This window comes from Falco peregrinus, chromosome 3, assembly GCF_023634155.1.
Source record: "Falco peregrinus isolate bFalPer1 chromosome 3, bFalPer1.pri, whole genome shotgun sequence".
In the NCBI taxonomy this organism is placed as follows: domain Eukaryota; kingdom Metazoa; phylum Chordata; class Aves; order Falconiformes; family Falconidae; genus Falco; species Falco peregrinus.
In genome coordinates, this window is record NC_073723.1 from 71,067,362 (window position 1) to 71,081,874 (window position 14,513).

The 14,513-nt window shown below is 38.2% G+C and overlaps 1 protein-coding gene across 3 annotated transcripts in view; it reads left to right on the forward strand.

Annotated features, from left to right (window-relative positions):
- The window catches only part of CARMIL1 (capping protein regulator and myosin 1 linker 1), a 241,305-nt gene that overhangs the window by 121,244 nt on the left and 105,548 nt on the right, over nt 1–14,513 (forward strand). For all 3 annotated transcript variants that reach the window (XM_055799395.1, XM_055799396.1, XM_055799397.1), the window contains 5 exons: nt 1,988–2,069; nt 3,408–3,507; nt 3,593–3,647; nt 9,174–9,346; nt 11,674–11,742. In XM_055799395.1, coding sequence (XP_055655370.1) covers nt 1,988–2,069; nt 3,408–3,507; nt 3,593–3,647; nt 9,174–9,346; nt 11,674–11,742 — 479 coding nt within the window. The remainder of the gene's footprint in view (nt 1–1,987; nt 2,070–3,407; nt 3,508–3,592; nt 3,648–9,173; nt 9,347–11,673; nt 11,743–14,513) is intronic.

Genomic DNA, 14,513 nt, shown 5'->3' on the forward strand with positions numbered 1-14,513 from the left:
CATTGATGAAATAGCCCTTCAATTAATCTCTGCTTTTATATATATTATTTTAATGCAATTGCAATAAATTTTGATCCTGAAAGTCAAGTTGTTACCATCACCCTCAGATTAAATAGATAACACCATTTGTGCACATGAAACTTGCGTATTTAAAATGTTGAATATAGAGTTATTGGTACAAGGTTGAAAGCTGCTCCTGAAGAATTGTCCACTTCAACTCTCAAATATATATATAGCATAAGCATTTGGATTCTATTGTATCATTTTAGTTTGTAGAACCTTTACCATACCAACGACCAATCCAAGACTGCATATATTCTGCCAGTTCCGTATATTCTGCAACAATAGATGTGACACTGTATACGATGGCTGTCTTGTGGTGGCCCATGCTGAGGGAGCAGCAGAGAGCAAAGCTGAGTGATTTTGGCATTCATACACCAAATGTTACAAATGCTTTACAAAAATAAATTTTAGTTAAAATTGCACTATTTCTGGCCCACAGACTTTAATCTGGCCACTTGAGAGGATAGGGTGAAGGGTTGGTAGGCTTTATTTTATGCAGAAGAGGCAAGGTGCCCTTATGTTCTATATCTGTTACGCTTCCAGATGAGACTTATGATTTAGATGTTGTCTTTGATCACCACTATTCTTGCAATGCTCAGGCCAAGTTATTCAGCTGCCTGTTAAACAATGACATAGTTCAAGCTTTCTAAAAACTGCCAAATCAAGTCTTTATTGGAAAATCCTTCTAGAAGGCATTTGTGGTTCTTTAATTATAGTATGGATAAAAGGGACTACTTACAGAAATATCAGCAGGTTGATTCAGGATATTTAGCCAAGTCAGTCAGCTATGTAAAATATTACTTACTTTTTATGCACAGGAAGTGAAAAGACTATTTCATGTTTGAAAAAAAACTTTTCTTTTTTTTTTTCTTTTTTCTTTTAAGCAAGGAAAGTGAAAATGGAAAATGTGAAAATAGAATTTTTGTAGAACTTTTCCCCTCTTTTGTCAAAGTCATTTTCTGGGGATGTGTATAAAGTGAAATGCACTTTATATAGTTTGCATAGCTGCAATAAATAAGAAAATGCTTTTCCTTCTTTGGAAAAAAGATATGTTGCATTGTTTAATTCAGTAGCATTAGTGAAAAAGTGTGTAAGTTTTCATAACTTTGATTCTTAATGCTGATTTCCCCTAGGCCATTTCATTGTTTTTTCATTAAATCCTGACATTTCTTTTACATTAATGTAATATTTCAGATGAATAATATCATAATTGATACTTTCTAGCTAGGCATTTTTGTTATTGTTGCTGGTTTTCTCTTTTATGCCTATTTTAAAATTAAGAATAATGTAAATTACTGATTTCTCTTGTTTATGGCCTTTTGTGGCCATTTTACAATTGAATTATTTAAATTTTCAATAACAGGAAAACATAATTTTGTTGGGTTTGGGGGTTTTTCATATAACTTGCTACTCATCTTTGACCTGGGCACCCTAGTATTGTGCTAAGAGCTGAAGGAAGATGCATACTTTAAGACTTGACTGTAGTTGAATTCAAGGGTGGCAGTGTTGCATGCTTATAGGCTGGGCTAAGTTTGTTTATTTTCTCATGGGACATTGGAAATGTCCTGGTCCTTTCATGTAGAGAACCCACACCAAAGTCCTGCAGTCACTGCCTGGCACAAGTGCTAAAGGATTCATTGTGTTTACACAATTTTAAGTCTTTTCCCGATTTAACTGCTGAGCAGTAGTTTTAAGAGAAAGGAAAGAGAGTCCCTTTTCTCATTTATGGCAAATACTGAGAATGAAGGATGAGAATAGTAGGAAAGTGTTCATAGGCCGTCACCTTGATGGCTATAATTTCTTCTGTTGCTGTTGGTTTGGCTGCTGGTAGTGCCTTCTGTATTCACAAAGCTCCTACCACTGTTTTCTGTGTGATCTTGAAACCATAACTAGTTTGCAAAAACGGATGATGTTTTGTCTCTAGTTAAGATCGGGAGGTGCACAAGTCTTGGAAGGATGCATAGCAGAAATACACAATATCACCAGCCTAGATATTTCAGACAATGGTAAGTACACAGAACAGGAATGGAGGGTCATGCAAGTTGAGAATCTGAAAAATGCTTCTTCTTTCTGCTGAAAGTAATCAAGGATGGTCATTCTTGCTTTATGATTATTGGTGATATTGATTATGGAAATGTCTCAGACAAAGAACTCCTATTGATACAAAGTGTGTAAGAAATGTTAATAGGCTAACGGTACCCCCAGAAGTTTGTTGTTTGAGATCAATGTAACAGCAGAATAAATTGATGGCAGCAAGTGTCAGATCTAGAGGAAAGTGGGTTTAAGTACAAGAGGATGAGAATTTAAATGGGAAATGAAAGTTCAGTGAAAGAAGGAAGGGAAAGTATCAGGTACAGAACGAAACTGAGATTGTGACACTGAAGAAGTGAGAGTGAAATTTGAAGCAAACAGTCAACCAACTTCAGGTCAGGGAAGGCCTGTCTTTGGTAAAGTCTTGGACTACTCCTGCTTTGGAGGCTCTGTGCTTCGTAGCTGGGAATGCCAGCTGGCTTCTCATCTTGCAGACTCCAGTGTAGATGTATGAACTGGAAGAATTCACCTGCTGTTTGCCCCTCTAACAGCCAGATGCAAAAGTATTTCAGAAAGAGATTCTCAGTGTAGTTGAATGCCCAAGAAAGGTGGGATGGCTTAGCTAGGGGAAAGCTTTGGGAGCTACTCATAATTGGGACTCAGCCCAATTATGTAAACAGATTTATTACTATGAAAAAGTAAAGATATTTGACATCTAAATTATCCTGTGGATCTGGATCCTAAGTCATTGTAATATTACTAGTGGACTCTTCAAACACACTAGTAGTTTGGGAGTACAATACTATAGCAAGCTACTTTTCTTACTCGGCAGTAGAATAAAATTTGGCTTCTTTTTTAGGTCATGTTATTCATAGCTTATTATGTTAGCCTTTTTGCACTTGAAGGCTTTGAGACCTTGTTGGTACACAGCCCTACTAAGACTAAATAGCAATTAGCCTGGTCTCAGAATTCTCAAAGGAACCTTAAACTCTGCCTGACAATGCAAGGAACTACTTGGGTGGTTGGACTATGGATAAGGGACCATGCCTCCGGTCTGTGTTTGAGAGGTGTCTTCAATGGCTAATGAGAATGGAGATTTAAAGAGTTCATTTTAGAGAAAGCATTTATTCTCATAGAAAAACAGGCAAAAAAAGAGAAAAAGTTTTAAAAATAGAAGATTGGAAATTTTTCTAGAGCTCATGGAAATTATACCAGTATAGTTATTTGAATGAATATAGTGTTAATAATTGGACCCTGTCTGAGTCTTTTGTGAAAATGTGTTGTAATTCTTGATCTAATCTGATTCTTTACAGGCCTAGAATCTGACCTCTCAACCCTTGTAGTCTGGCTTAGTAAAAACCGATCGATAAGACACTTGGCCTTAGGCAAAAACTTTAACAACATGAAATCCAAGTAAGGCTTTTCGTTCTTTTAAATAACGAGACTGGATAAGGAGAAGCTGCTGATTTCACAGTCTTCCTAACTTTTCTTCCCTCAGAAATCTCACTCCAGTACTTGATAATTTAGTTCAGATGATTCAAGACGAGGATTCAGTGAGTATCCTTCTGCCTACTATCATCATGTGTATTTGTATCCTCACAACCTATTTCTGATTATTTTCTTCAATGTGTTAATTTGCTGCATAAGATTTGATTATGATCCTGCACAGACACATCCAACGTTTTGTTTTTGTTTTTTTTTCAAATAGTAATTTGGATTATGTAGGAACATGTAGGTGAATGTTTCTTAGAACAGTCTTCGGATCCTTGCTTGTTGAAAAATTTTCTTTCTAAATAGTTGGATGTGCATAACCCAGTTGCTTTAGGTCTAAATTATACAGCTCTGTAGGCACATGTCTTCAAAACTTTTGTGTCCTGGTAGGAGGTTACAATGGTAGCGTTCTCTGAGTGGTGATACTCCTTCAATAACAGGATTTTTATTTGATGTTGTTTGGTTTTGTGTTTTTTGGTTTTTTTTTAAAAAACTAATAGAATGCACTATTTCCTGATAGCTGTTCTTGGGTATTAGCATTTTTTTTTTTGCTTGGCAAAATGCGAAGTCACTGCAGTGATCTCCCAGAGCTCCTTTCTCCTTCAAAAGATGCAAATAAACTGTTCACTGTGCTGCTCTTTAGTTCTTCTAGTACATTAATCACAGCAGCCATTTCATAAAACCCTTTTAGAGTGCCTTGCCGGGATCTTTGCCCACTTTCCTAATTTCCACCCTCATGCCTGACTCGGAATGACTTGTGTGGTTGGATTTGTGTTCTTGCCTTACTTGGCATCCTAGTTCTGGTTAGAAGGGAAGATGTGCTGCTGCTCTCACGCTTGTCAACGTTTATTCATCTGTTCTTAGTCCTTTCTTTGTCCTTTATTTCCTGTGCAAGTAACACGCAAGCTCTGCTTTCCTCATTCTCCAGAAATAGCTGACTGTAGAGTTCAGTTGTCTAAACACCTGCTATTCCTCTTGTCTTTATTGTCTCACCTACAAGTTCATGGTCTCCGCGCTACCTGCTTGCTTTCTTCTCCCATCTGTGTCTGTACCTTGCAATTCAGAGGAGCGGTTTGTACCAGGGTTTTCGATGTCTGCTTTCATACAGGTTCATTAGACCCATATTCTGTGTTCATCTTTTCTTACCACTTAGTTGTGTTTGAAATGATTTGTTAAACTAGTCCTCTCTCCTCTCTGTGTACTCTTAATTGGGATTAGTGGTACTGTTTTTCCTTGATTCTTTGCCTACCTCCTACTTTATTTTTTAAAACATGGGATGTCAGTGCGACACAGTGAAGTGCTGCTTACAAGTACCAGAGCTGATTCTAATTGAGTTAGCGTCTGTAATGAAAGCTGTAAGTCCTTGTTTGCACAAGTCAGACGGAGGACCATGCTTAAGGGGTGTATTGGTAGATCTCTGAACTACTACTTGTACCAAACTAGTCTTTTCATTTTGTGGTGTGTGACCATCTCTTCTAGCTTGTCTCTAAAGGGAATGCTGTGGAACTGTCTTAGCCTTCTCTCATGTTCCTGTTGATACTATACAGAGGGCTATCATTTAATCAGATAAAACCTGCTTCCTCTCTTTGGACGTTTGTCTCTGTCCTGCCCTGTATCTCATGCTTAATCTTTCACAGCTATCTGGAAGACTGTTACATGAAACCAGATTAATCACAAGTACTGTAATTTAGTGGGTTTTTTCCCTCAGTTTCCTTCATCCCTTTGCTCTTTTGTAGGTGAACGTTCCTTCGTACTCAGGCCATATCCTGAAACACCTCAACATGCTTTGTGACCTTTCAGTATCCAAACCATCATCTCAAACATTCTGTTGGGTTTTTCATATTTCTATTACTGTCCTGTTCATATTATCCGTTCTCAAGGATAAAAAAATCCACCTTTTGCCTTACTGTCTCTATTAGGTGTTACAACCATCTGTTTATCTTCCTTGGCTTCTGTTTTTGAAGCTTGCAGATCATAAGAAGAAGTAGCTGCTAAATTTTGGATGTATCGTCCTCACAGCTCTCCCTCCCTTCCATCATCAGCTTCAACTTCTTGCGCTCCATTTCTTTTCAGCCCATGGGTGATTTCAGCTATTGTTCCTCTTCTTGCCTTTTTTACAACTCGGTGGTCAGATGTGCTTCTGTAATTCTTACTCACCACATCTTTCCTGAGCTAACCTACACAACGTGCTCTGTAGTCTCATACTGTTTTCAAACAGTTTCACAATGAAATAATCCACCAGAAAGTTATTTTATTTGGGTACTTAAAATAACTGTGTCTCCTTCATGTCACGCAGTAACCTTTGGGATATAGCATATGATCCTGTTGGTGTTACCTTCTCTCCCCACATTTTTTTCTCTTGTTAATCCTCTTCAGTGAAGGGATCTGATTTCATTCTCATCAGGTGCTAAGATCACTCTGAAGCATCTCCTAGCGGAGGCCATAAACTCTGTAGCGCTATGGGAAAAGCATGTGTTGCAGAGAGCTGCCTAGGATTGTCCTCACTGTACCTTGATGCTTAGAAAATTACTTTAAGTTTCTAGGTATTGAGATCTGGTTTGAATCTTAGGGTGGTCTTTGTTCTACCATTACTATGCTTTTATGGCCAGAGGACATTAAAAAATTAAGATGGAATTGGAGAGAGCAGGATATGATGTTGCCCGGAGCATACTGCTTGATCAATATTGCCTGCAGGCTGGTACACTTTAGGAACTGTGTATTAGCTGCATGGAAAGCTTGAAAGAAGCTTTAATCTAAAATAGTCATATACCAAATGTTCCTCCATGTATTTTCATGTATTTATACACACTTTAAATAGAACCGTTGCTGTGTTAAATAATTTTACTCATGACTTGCATTAAGTGATCAGTAGCTTGGTTTTATGAATGTAAAAATAGAGCTAGACACAAGTATAATCCTACACAATTTAAAAGCGGTAGTAGTAACCTACACAGCAAGGTGTTTAATGTAAACAATAATGTAATATTTAGATTGATTTTTTGGGGGTTCTTTTTATTTCTTCTCTAAGTAGATGCTTTACTGTGCAGGCTATAATAATGTGTTCTCGCTGTGTCTTTTTTTGTTGTTGTTGCAAAAATTGATGTTACGCTGCAGGTACATTGTATTGTTACTCAGAGTGGTAGTCACTCCTGCATGGGTGCAGAGAATTACTACAGTGCTGAGTGTCTTTAGTTGTCAGGTTAGTGTTTGTTGCAGAACTGGCCTTTTGAGGGTTTTTAGCTTGATTTACTTCTTAAATTCTTTCCAGCAGGAGTATGACAAAATCAATGAATACACTCATAAATTTCTGATTCTGTTCTTTACTTTAAGAATTCCCTTCCTTAAAAAGGCTGTGTTAAGGCATCTTCGCTGTATTGGCAAATTATTTATTTTCTGCAGCAGGGACAGTGAAGTGCTTGTCAGACTTCTGTGTTCTCACTATCTAACTAAAACTGTTAAGTTGTTACAAGAAATAAGTGTTCGTAGGCTATGCAGAGTATTGCCCCTATTTGTCGAGGGATTGGATTTGGTGGGGTTTTTTGTTAGGTTTTTTTTTGTTAGTGTTTTTTAATGTAATGGTCAGATAACTTGATGAATATTTAGCAGCCTGTATGTTTAATCATACAGTTATATTCTGGTTGTAGTTTGCATTCAGGGCACCAGGTGAGTCCAGAGGTCTTTGCTCCTTGCTCACTAAGCAAATGATATAAGGCTAGCTCTGCAAGAAAACTAGCAGTTCATCCACTTTAAAGACACTGCTAATATAGCAGGTGCTGTACTGTGCTACATGCGTATTTTATATGTGGTAGTAATGATGCATAGATGTCAATCCATGCAGGAGTGTTTTCGATAATACACTCTTTTTTCCACAGTGTTGGAATATGAGAGGTGAGAAATCCTTTCCTGGGAGGGTGTTTGAGGTTTAGAAAAACTGCTGTGTGGGAGGGAGCACATCCAGCTAAGTTACCTGAATGCCCCTTTCCAAAGCGACACATGAGAAACAGAAGAAAGTTCACTTTGACAGGGTCATTGCCGATTTCTGTGCAAGTGCTGCATAGTGCTGCTTTTCTGTGAATCTGTTGCAGGAGGTGGTCTCGAACTTGTCCAAGAGCTCTTAAGTGCCATTCTAATGCGATGCTAATATTCTTTAGGGTACATAACATAATAAAATGGGGAAACATAGACAGATTAAGGGAATTAACACAGTAATTTAATAACTTGCATTTAAAATAAAACCAGCATGTGGCTTGTGTTACTGTTAGACTTTTTAATTATAAACCTGCTGTGCCTCCAAATTTTTATGCGTTTCCTCATTTATAAGTGTATTTCCTATTGTTACAAGCTTTTTGGTTATCACTGTAATCCAGTGGTATCTGGAGGCTAGAGTCCCATTGTATAGCAGGTACCATACAAGCATCTTGGACCCTGGAAGGTGTGCACAGTTCAGCTGGTTTATTTATATTAATCTAAGCTTTAGGCATCTAATGTAGGTGCCATGGTTTGTCCTTATGAGATGTTGATTTTCCCTGACTGGCAATTTGGAGATTTTAGGCTCCTAAGATTCATCTTCCAATAGGCACCTAAGTGGGTATATAATGACAATACACTTCTATGTTATGAACTCACACTTAAGGGAAATTTTTTGTGGAGTTCTCTTACATCAGCAAAGACAAATTACAATTTTAGCAGCTGCAATACCTCTGCAAGGCATGGTGATGGATAGACTGTAATGAGCTCCTGCCATTGAGTGTTGGGACACTGAGAATGGAGGGAATACAGGCATTTTTAAAAGAGGTTTTCTTAAGGCTTAGAACATGACTTGCCCAAAGCCCATTAAAGTAGTTTCAATTTAACATAGTGTATTTAAAAGTTACGTAGTAAAGATACTGTAATCAGAGGTGTTCAGAACACCACTGTGAATAATGTCCATTGACTTATTTTAATAGGTACTCTTCTTAGTGTTTTTATTTTCAGAAATGCTACAGTTTTCTGTCTCTTTCCTCCCAAATGTCCAAGCCCTTAGTTGAAGGAACAGATATGTAAAATCACTCCTAAAGTTGAATTAACAATAATAATACAGTTTAAGGGGTTTTTGTTGTTGTTTATTTTAAAAATGTCTCAGATCCTAATTTGCCGTTGGATAAAGCTCTCCGAGGGAGAGGAGGGGAGTACTAAATAATTTTATTTCTTACTGACAGGGAAGCGTGCTGGTTAAGCAAAATCCACTCAACACTGGAGGTTGTTTTGCAAAGCTGGTTGTTGATGTCTTGCCTCTTTTCAGGTTCCTGTTGTATTTTTTATTTAATGCAACACAAGAAATTAGAGGCACTGTCACATCAAAATGTTGGGTTTTTTTTTCAGGGTGTTGCAGCTTAATTTGTGTGTGTGTATGTATTTGACACTAGTGCTATAAGTTGTTGACTCCCAATTTATCACGTGTTGTAGGATCTGCAGCAAACACAGAAATAAATCTTTAATGCTTACTGCTGTCTCCAAGAATCTGGCGAACTGTAACTTCTTTTGGTTGGTGTTTGAGGAATGAGTGCATTATCAGTTGCTGTTATCAGTGGCTTCTCTGTGCTCCACAGCCTCTGCAGTCATTGTCCCTCGCAGATTCCAAGCTGAAGACTGAGGTCACCATCATTATTAATGCCTTAGGCAGCAATACTTCTCTTACAAAAGTGGATATTAGTGGAAATGCCATGGGAGATATGGGAGCAAAGATGCTGGCAAAAGCCCTACAGATAAACACTAAGCTCAGGTAAGGGAAATGTGTTTGCAGTAAAAGAAAGAATGGCTTAATAATACTGAAGTTGTTGGCTTATTCTCAAGCTGTTTCTCTTCAGAGCCATTATAGGTACAGCCACTTCATAGTATCTCCATTTGGAAAGATTCTCATCCTTTCTTAAAAAAAACCCAAACAAACAAATAAGAGAAGCAAATGGTCTCTGCAAAAAAGGTTTCCATAACTGAAACTGCAGAAAATTACATTTTTCTAGATTTAAACAGAAAGACCTCTTGATGAAACAAGAACACTCTAAATTTTCTGGAATCATAGAAAAAAATAATACCTTGTTATAGAGTTCTGGATGTTATCAAATCCAATGTCCTTCTCAAAGCAGGTTCAACTTTAAAGCTATACTAGGTTGCTCAGGGCCTTGTCCAGGCAGGTTTTGAAGACCTCTAAGTGCAGGGATTCTACAGTGTCTCTGGGAATCCTGATCCAGTGCTTAGCAACTCTCTTCTGTTCTGCTCTCTCTCTTCTACTGAAGGCCTTCCCAGCAGAGAAAATTCTGATACTTGTTTGGGAAATTAAAGCAAATTATTCTGTGTCTTCTGGAGTATAGTTTGTAGGAGAGCTAAGAACACATGGAATTCAGAATGGGTAGCAGCATGGACAATCCCTCCTTCCCCTCTCCCCTGCCTACAGTGCTGATGGACCTTGGCTTCTTTTCTCCGCAAATCCATCTGCCCAACAACTTCATGGCTTTTTGTCATGTCTGGTGTTGATGGCTTGAAAGCATCGCTTTTTTTTTCTGTATAGCATATGATTAGCAAACAGTAAAACCTTCAATCAGCATGAATCTGGATGGGGACACCTCTAAATATGTCACCATCATTAGGAAAGCTAATCCTGACTCCTCCTCTTGTCAGACTGTGCAGATGAACCTTCCTCAGTGTACTGTCTGTGTGAAGAGACCGCTTTGTCCTTGATCTCCAAGCATTTGTTCCCTGGGGGATGAAAAATTCCCCAGAGCAGTCCTGGATATTTTGTTCAGAAGCAGTGGTCCTGGTCTTTGCTTTTCTATGCCCAAACAGAAGATTGAAAATGTCAAGAAAACACTGGAGAGGTGGCTTAGGGTTTTTGAATGTATTAAAATGAAATGACCACAGTACCTGAAGAAATAAAGCCTTGACGGCTTTTAAGATGGCAGACTGTAATGTTTCACAGTACACTGAGTGTCACAGTTGACATAATGTAACCACAGTCCGCGGTGTGATTGCAAACAGAATAAGGCAATGGTAACTTGTTCTGCTTAAAATGTTAAAAAATCACATCCAGGTGGAAATACAAACATGCTTTCCAATGATAAAAATATCCCAAGATTTGACCCTAAGCATATCTGATCTTTGCAGAGCAAGTGTAGAATCTCTTTTCCTCTCTTCCTTACCCCCCATTCCATCTAACAAAAAGAAGGGATAATTCTGCAACAGCAGAAGGATGTCAATACTTGTGAAACCCTGCCAACTTTTTCTTTTAAACACCAGAAATCTGTGTTTGTTTTTGACTTTTTTTTAAGAACAGCTACAACTAGTGCTCTTGCACAAACAAGATTTATCCGCTTGACTGCCTCTTCTGACTATTAATGAGATCTTTGAACCTGTTCATAAATTGCCAGGCAGTCTCCTTTGAGTGGTCTAAATTAGGGGAGGAGGGGTAAGGCTTGATCACTCTTATTGCTGTTGTGTATTCAAAAGAGCTATAATTTATGCACCTAACCTAATGGCTTATATCAGCAGCTAGTTATGTTGCATGTGGAATCACAGGCACTGTGTGATGAGGTAATACAGAATTAAATATACAGTAGCTTCCAAATTTTGGCCACCTATCAGCATTAATTTTTTTTAATACCCTTTTCTATAACTGTGGCTATATAGCCTATGTAGAACAGAGTTTGATCATTTACTGCAGTTTTCTTAGTTTTCAGTGTGGACTCACAAAGCAGACCTTTGAACTTACTTTTGATGCTATTCCTGGAAAAAGCTGGAATTTTATCTCCAAATATTTCTAATAACTGTATTTCAGAAAAGCTATGTTCTTACATTAATGATGGAAAATGTAGTAGAGTCCCCTTTAAAGAAAAGGAAACTGAATTTTGTAGTACCTTTGTCCCTAACTTCTATCATTTCAAGGCTTTAGCATGTAACTGAAGACAGGTTTTTTAAATGTTGCCTTCCACTATACAGTTTTGGACATACAGCACTGTGTTAATTTCATAGGCAATGTTTCAATATAGATTTATTTTGTGGTTCTTGTTTAACTTTTTTTTTTTTTTTTTGCCTTTCTCTTCCCCTCCCACTTCTCAGAACTGTAATATGGGACAAGAATAACATCACTGCCCAGGGCTTCCAGGACATAGCTGTGGCACTGGAAAAGTAAGTTCTCAAGCAACTGAATGACTGATGAAGAGGCCAAAGACTTAGATCCTGAATGATTTGAGCAGCTGCAGTTCTCACCACAGTCAGAACGATTTGAAGATGCTGAGTGCTCTCAATTTTAAACACCAGGGTGCTTAATCTAAAGGAAAATTTATGACTTCACATCCTTCAAAAGGATGGGAAAAGGCTCTGTGGCTCTTTCATCCATACTGTACTATCAGCATTGAGGCTGTTGAGTTATGCTATTAGAATTAAAATACTGAATTTGGGAATATTTTCCCTTTTTATTCATTCTCTTGTGTTGATAGCATGCAGAAATTCTATTCTAGTCAGTGAATGAAGCTGTATATAATAACAGAAAATTACTGAAGCATGCCTTTGTGGTCTGACTTTTTTTTTCTTTCCCCCAGCAAACTGAAACTAATAGTGATGATTTACAGAACCATGATTATTCATTGTAATCGCTGTGGCCTGGGTCATTTTGCTTCCCTGAGCTTACAGTTGTAGCCCTTACCAGTGATAGATGCTAAATTACTTTCATCTCTCTCCATCTCCATCTCTTTTTTTTTTTTTATATGTTATTATTACTTTTCTTAAAAGGAAAAAATTACAGATTTAAATTAAGCAGCAGTTGCGGTTGTTTCATGTCATTAAATGCCTTGGATGGGAACAAAGGCTGTCTGTAGAAGGTGAAGGTAACATACAATTGGTAGTTTCTAGACAAGAAATGTCTTGCAAAACTGTAACTACTTAGGGGAGCATCTTAACCCTTGGAGGGGTCATGGGGCTAGAGCTTATAAAGTTATTTGTTTTATGGAACTGTTGTAGTTTATATACTTGGTTTCAAAATTGCACTGATGGGGGAAATTATATAAACGATGTGTAATTAAGCAAATCATCTTCGAGTGATTCCATTGATAGTAGTGAATAATAATTTGCAAAGGTTATTTCTCAACTTACAGACATTTCTCTTTTAGAAAGCAATAGCTTGTACATTTATGAGAGTCTGGTAGAAAAGAAAATAAATTTATTTTCTGGTTAGTATCACTGGTGAAGCCACACCTCAAATACTGCATTCAGTTCTGGGCCCCTCACTGCAGGAGGGACATTGGGGTGCTGGAGCATGTCCAGAGAAGGGCAGCGAAGCTGGTGAAGGGTCTGGAGCACAAGTCTCATGAGGAGCAGCTGGGGGAACTGGGGTTGTTCAGCCTGGAGAAAGGGCAGCTCAGGGGGGACCTTATTGCTCTCTACAGCTGCCTGAAAGGAGGGTGTAGCAACATGGGGCTCAATCCCTTCTCCCGGATAACAAGTGATAGGACAAGAGGAAATGGCCTCAAGTTGCACCAGGGGAGGTTTAGAATGGATATTAGGAAAAATTTCTTTGCTGAAAGGGTGGTCTGGCATTGGAAGAGGCTGCCCAGGATTGAGTAACCATCCCTGGAGGCATTTACAGGACGTGTAGATTTGGTGCTTAGGGGTATGGTTTAGTGGTGGACTTGGCAGTGTTTGGGTAACGGTTGGACTCGGATCATCTCAAAGGTCTTTTCCAACTTAAATGATTCTATGATCCTGTAACTTTTCTGTTCTGAAGTGCTTGGATAAGTAATTAGAAAGGAAGGGGAAAATCCGAAGGCAAAACCAAATAATCTAAGGAGAAAAAAAAAAAAATTGCTACAGATAATTGTGTGACAGTGCACTTTGAGGTGACATCTCATTTGTTTAGCTTCAATACTGAGGTAATTTTATGTCTCTTCTAACATTTTAAAATTGTGAAACCCATTGATAATATCACAACCTAAGCCACAAGCAACAAGAGTTTAAACTTGCAGGAGGGGGACTGTCAATACTGGCTGAAAACAATTAGCCTTTAAGCAGTCCATCTCAAAGACATACTGAGAACATCCTCCACCCTATGTTTCCTAAAAATATGTGAAACCATCAATATTGTGTAGGAAAGAATCGTTGCTCATACTGAAGATGCTTGTGGGTATGTGTGTTGTGCATTTTGCTTGGAATTTGTTCTTGGGAAAAATAATCATACTAAACCACAAAAAAGGAGAAAGCTAGGCTTTCATAGTATGATGAGGAGGCTGAGGAGAACTGGGAGGGGTAGTAATAGACTTAAAACCAGACTGAAGTAATCTGAAGACTGTTTGGGTTTTTTTTTTCCCCTCCTCCCAGCTTTTCTTCATCTGTTCATAGTTGTGTGAAAACCTTGTTTCTACAAGGGAATTCCAGGAGCATGGCTGTTGACAGAGTTGCCCCAGGGGTGTCCCAGCCAGCTGATGCGAGATGCTAAGAGGATCTTCTGTAGAGTCTGGGACAGGTGTCAGTTCAGGAGAGCATTTGAGAAAAGGCATCCTATTCAGCCTTGCCATTAAACAGGCACTTGTATCTCTGTAATTTTAATATGAAAATAAGCATGTTCTTGTGTGCTTTATAGCCTAGAGCCCACTCTGTCGTAGAACTGTATGTTATTGCCCCATATTAATTTCTAAAATACATTTTTTTCTGTATGGACTGACTGAAGAAATGTTTCAAGTTCTAAAATCTCATGGGAAATGCTGGAATTTGTTAGAGGGCTATGAATTCTTCCCTTAGCAGTGACATGAAATTCACATGCCTAAGCGCGCAAAACAGATGATATTATTCCCATTTTTGTAAAAATAGACAATAAAATCCTCACTCTACAGCAAAGACAAAGAGTGTGTCATGAATGGAGCAGAAGTTATTACAAGGGAAATAACATGTGATGAAATGTAGGACAG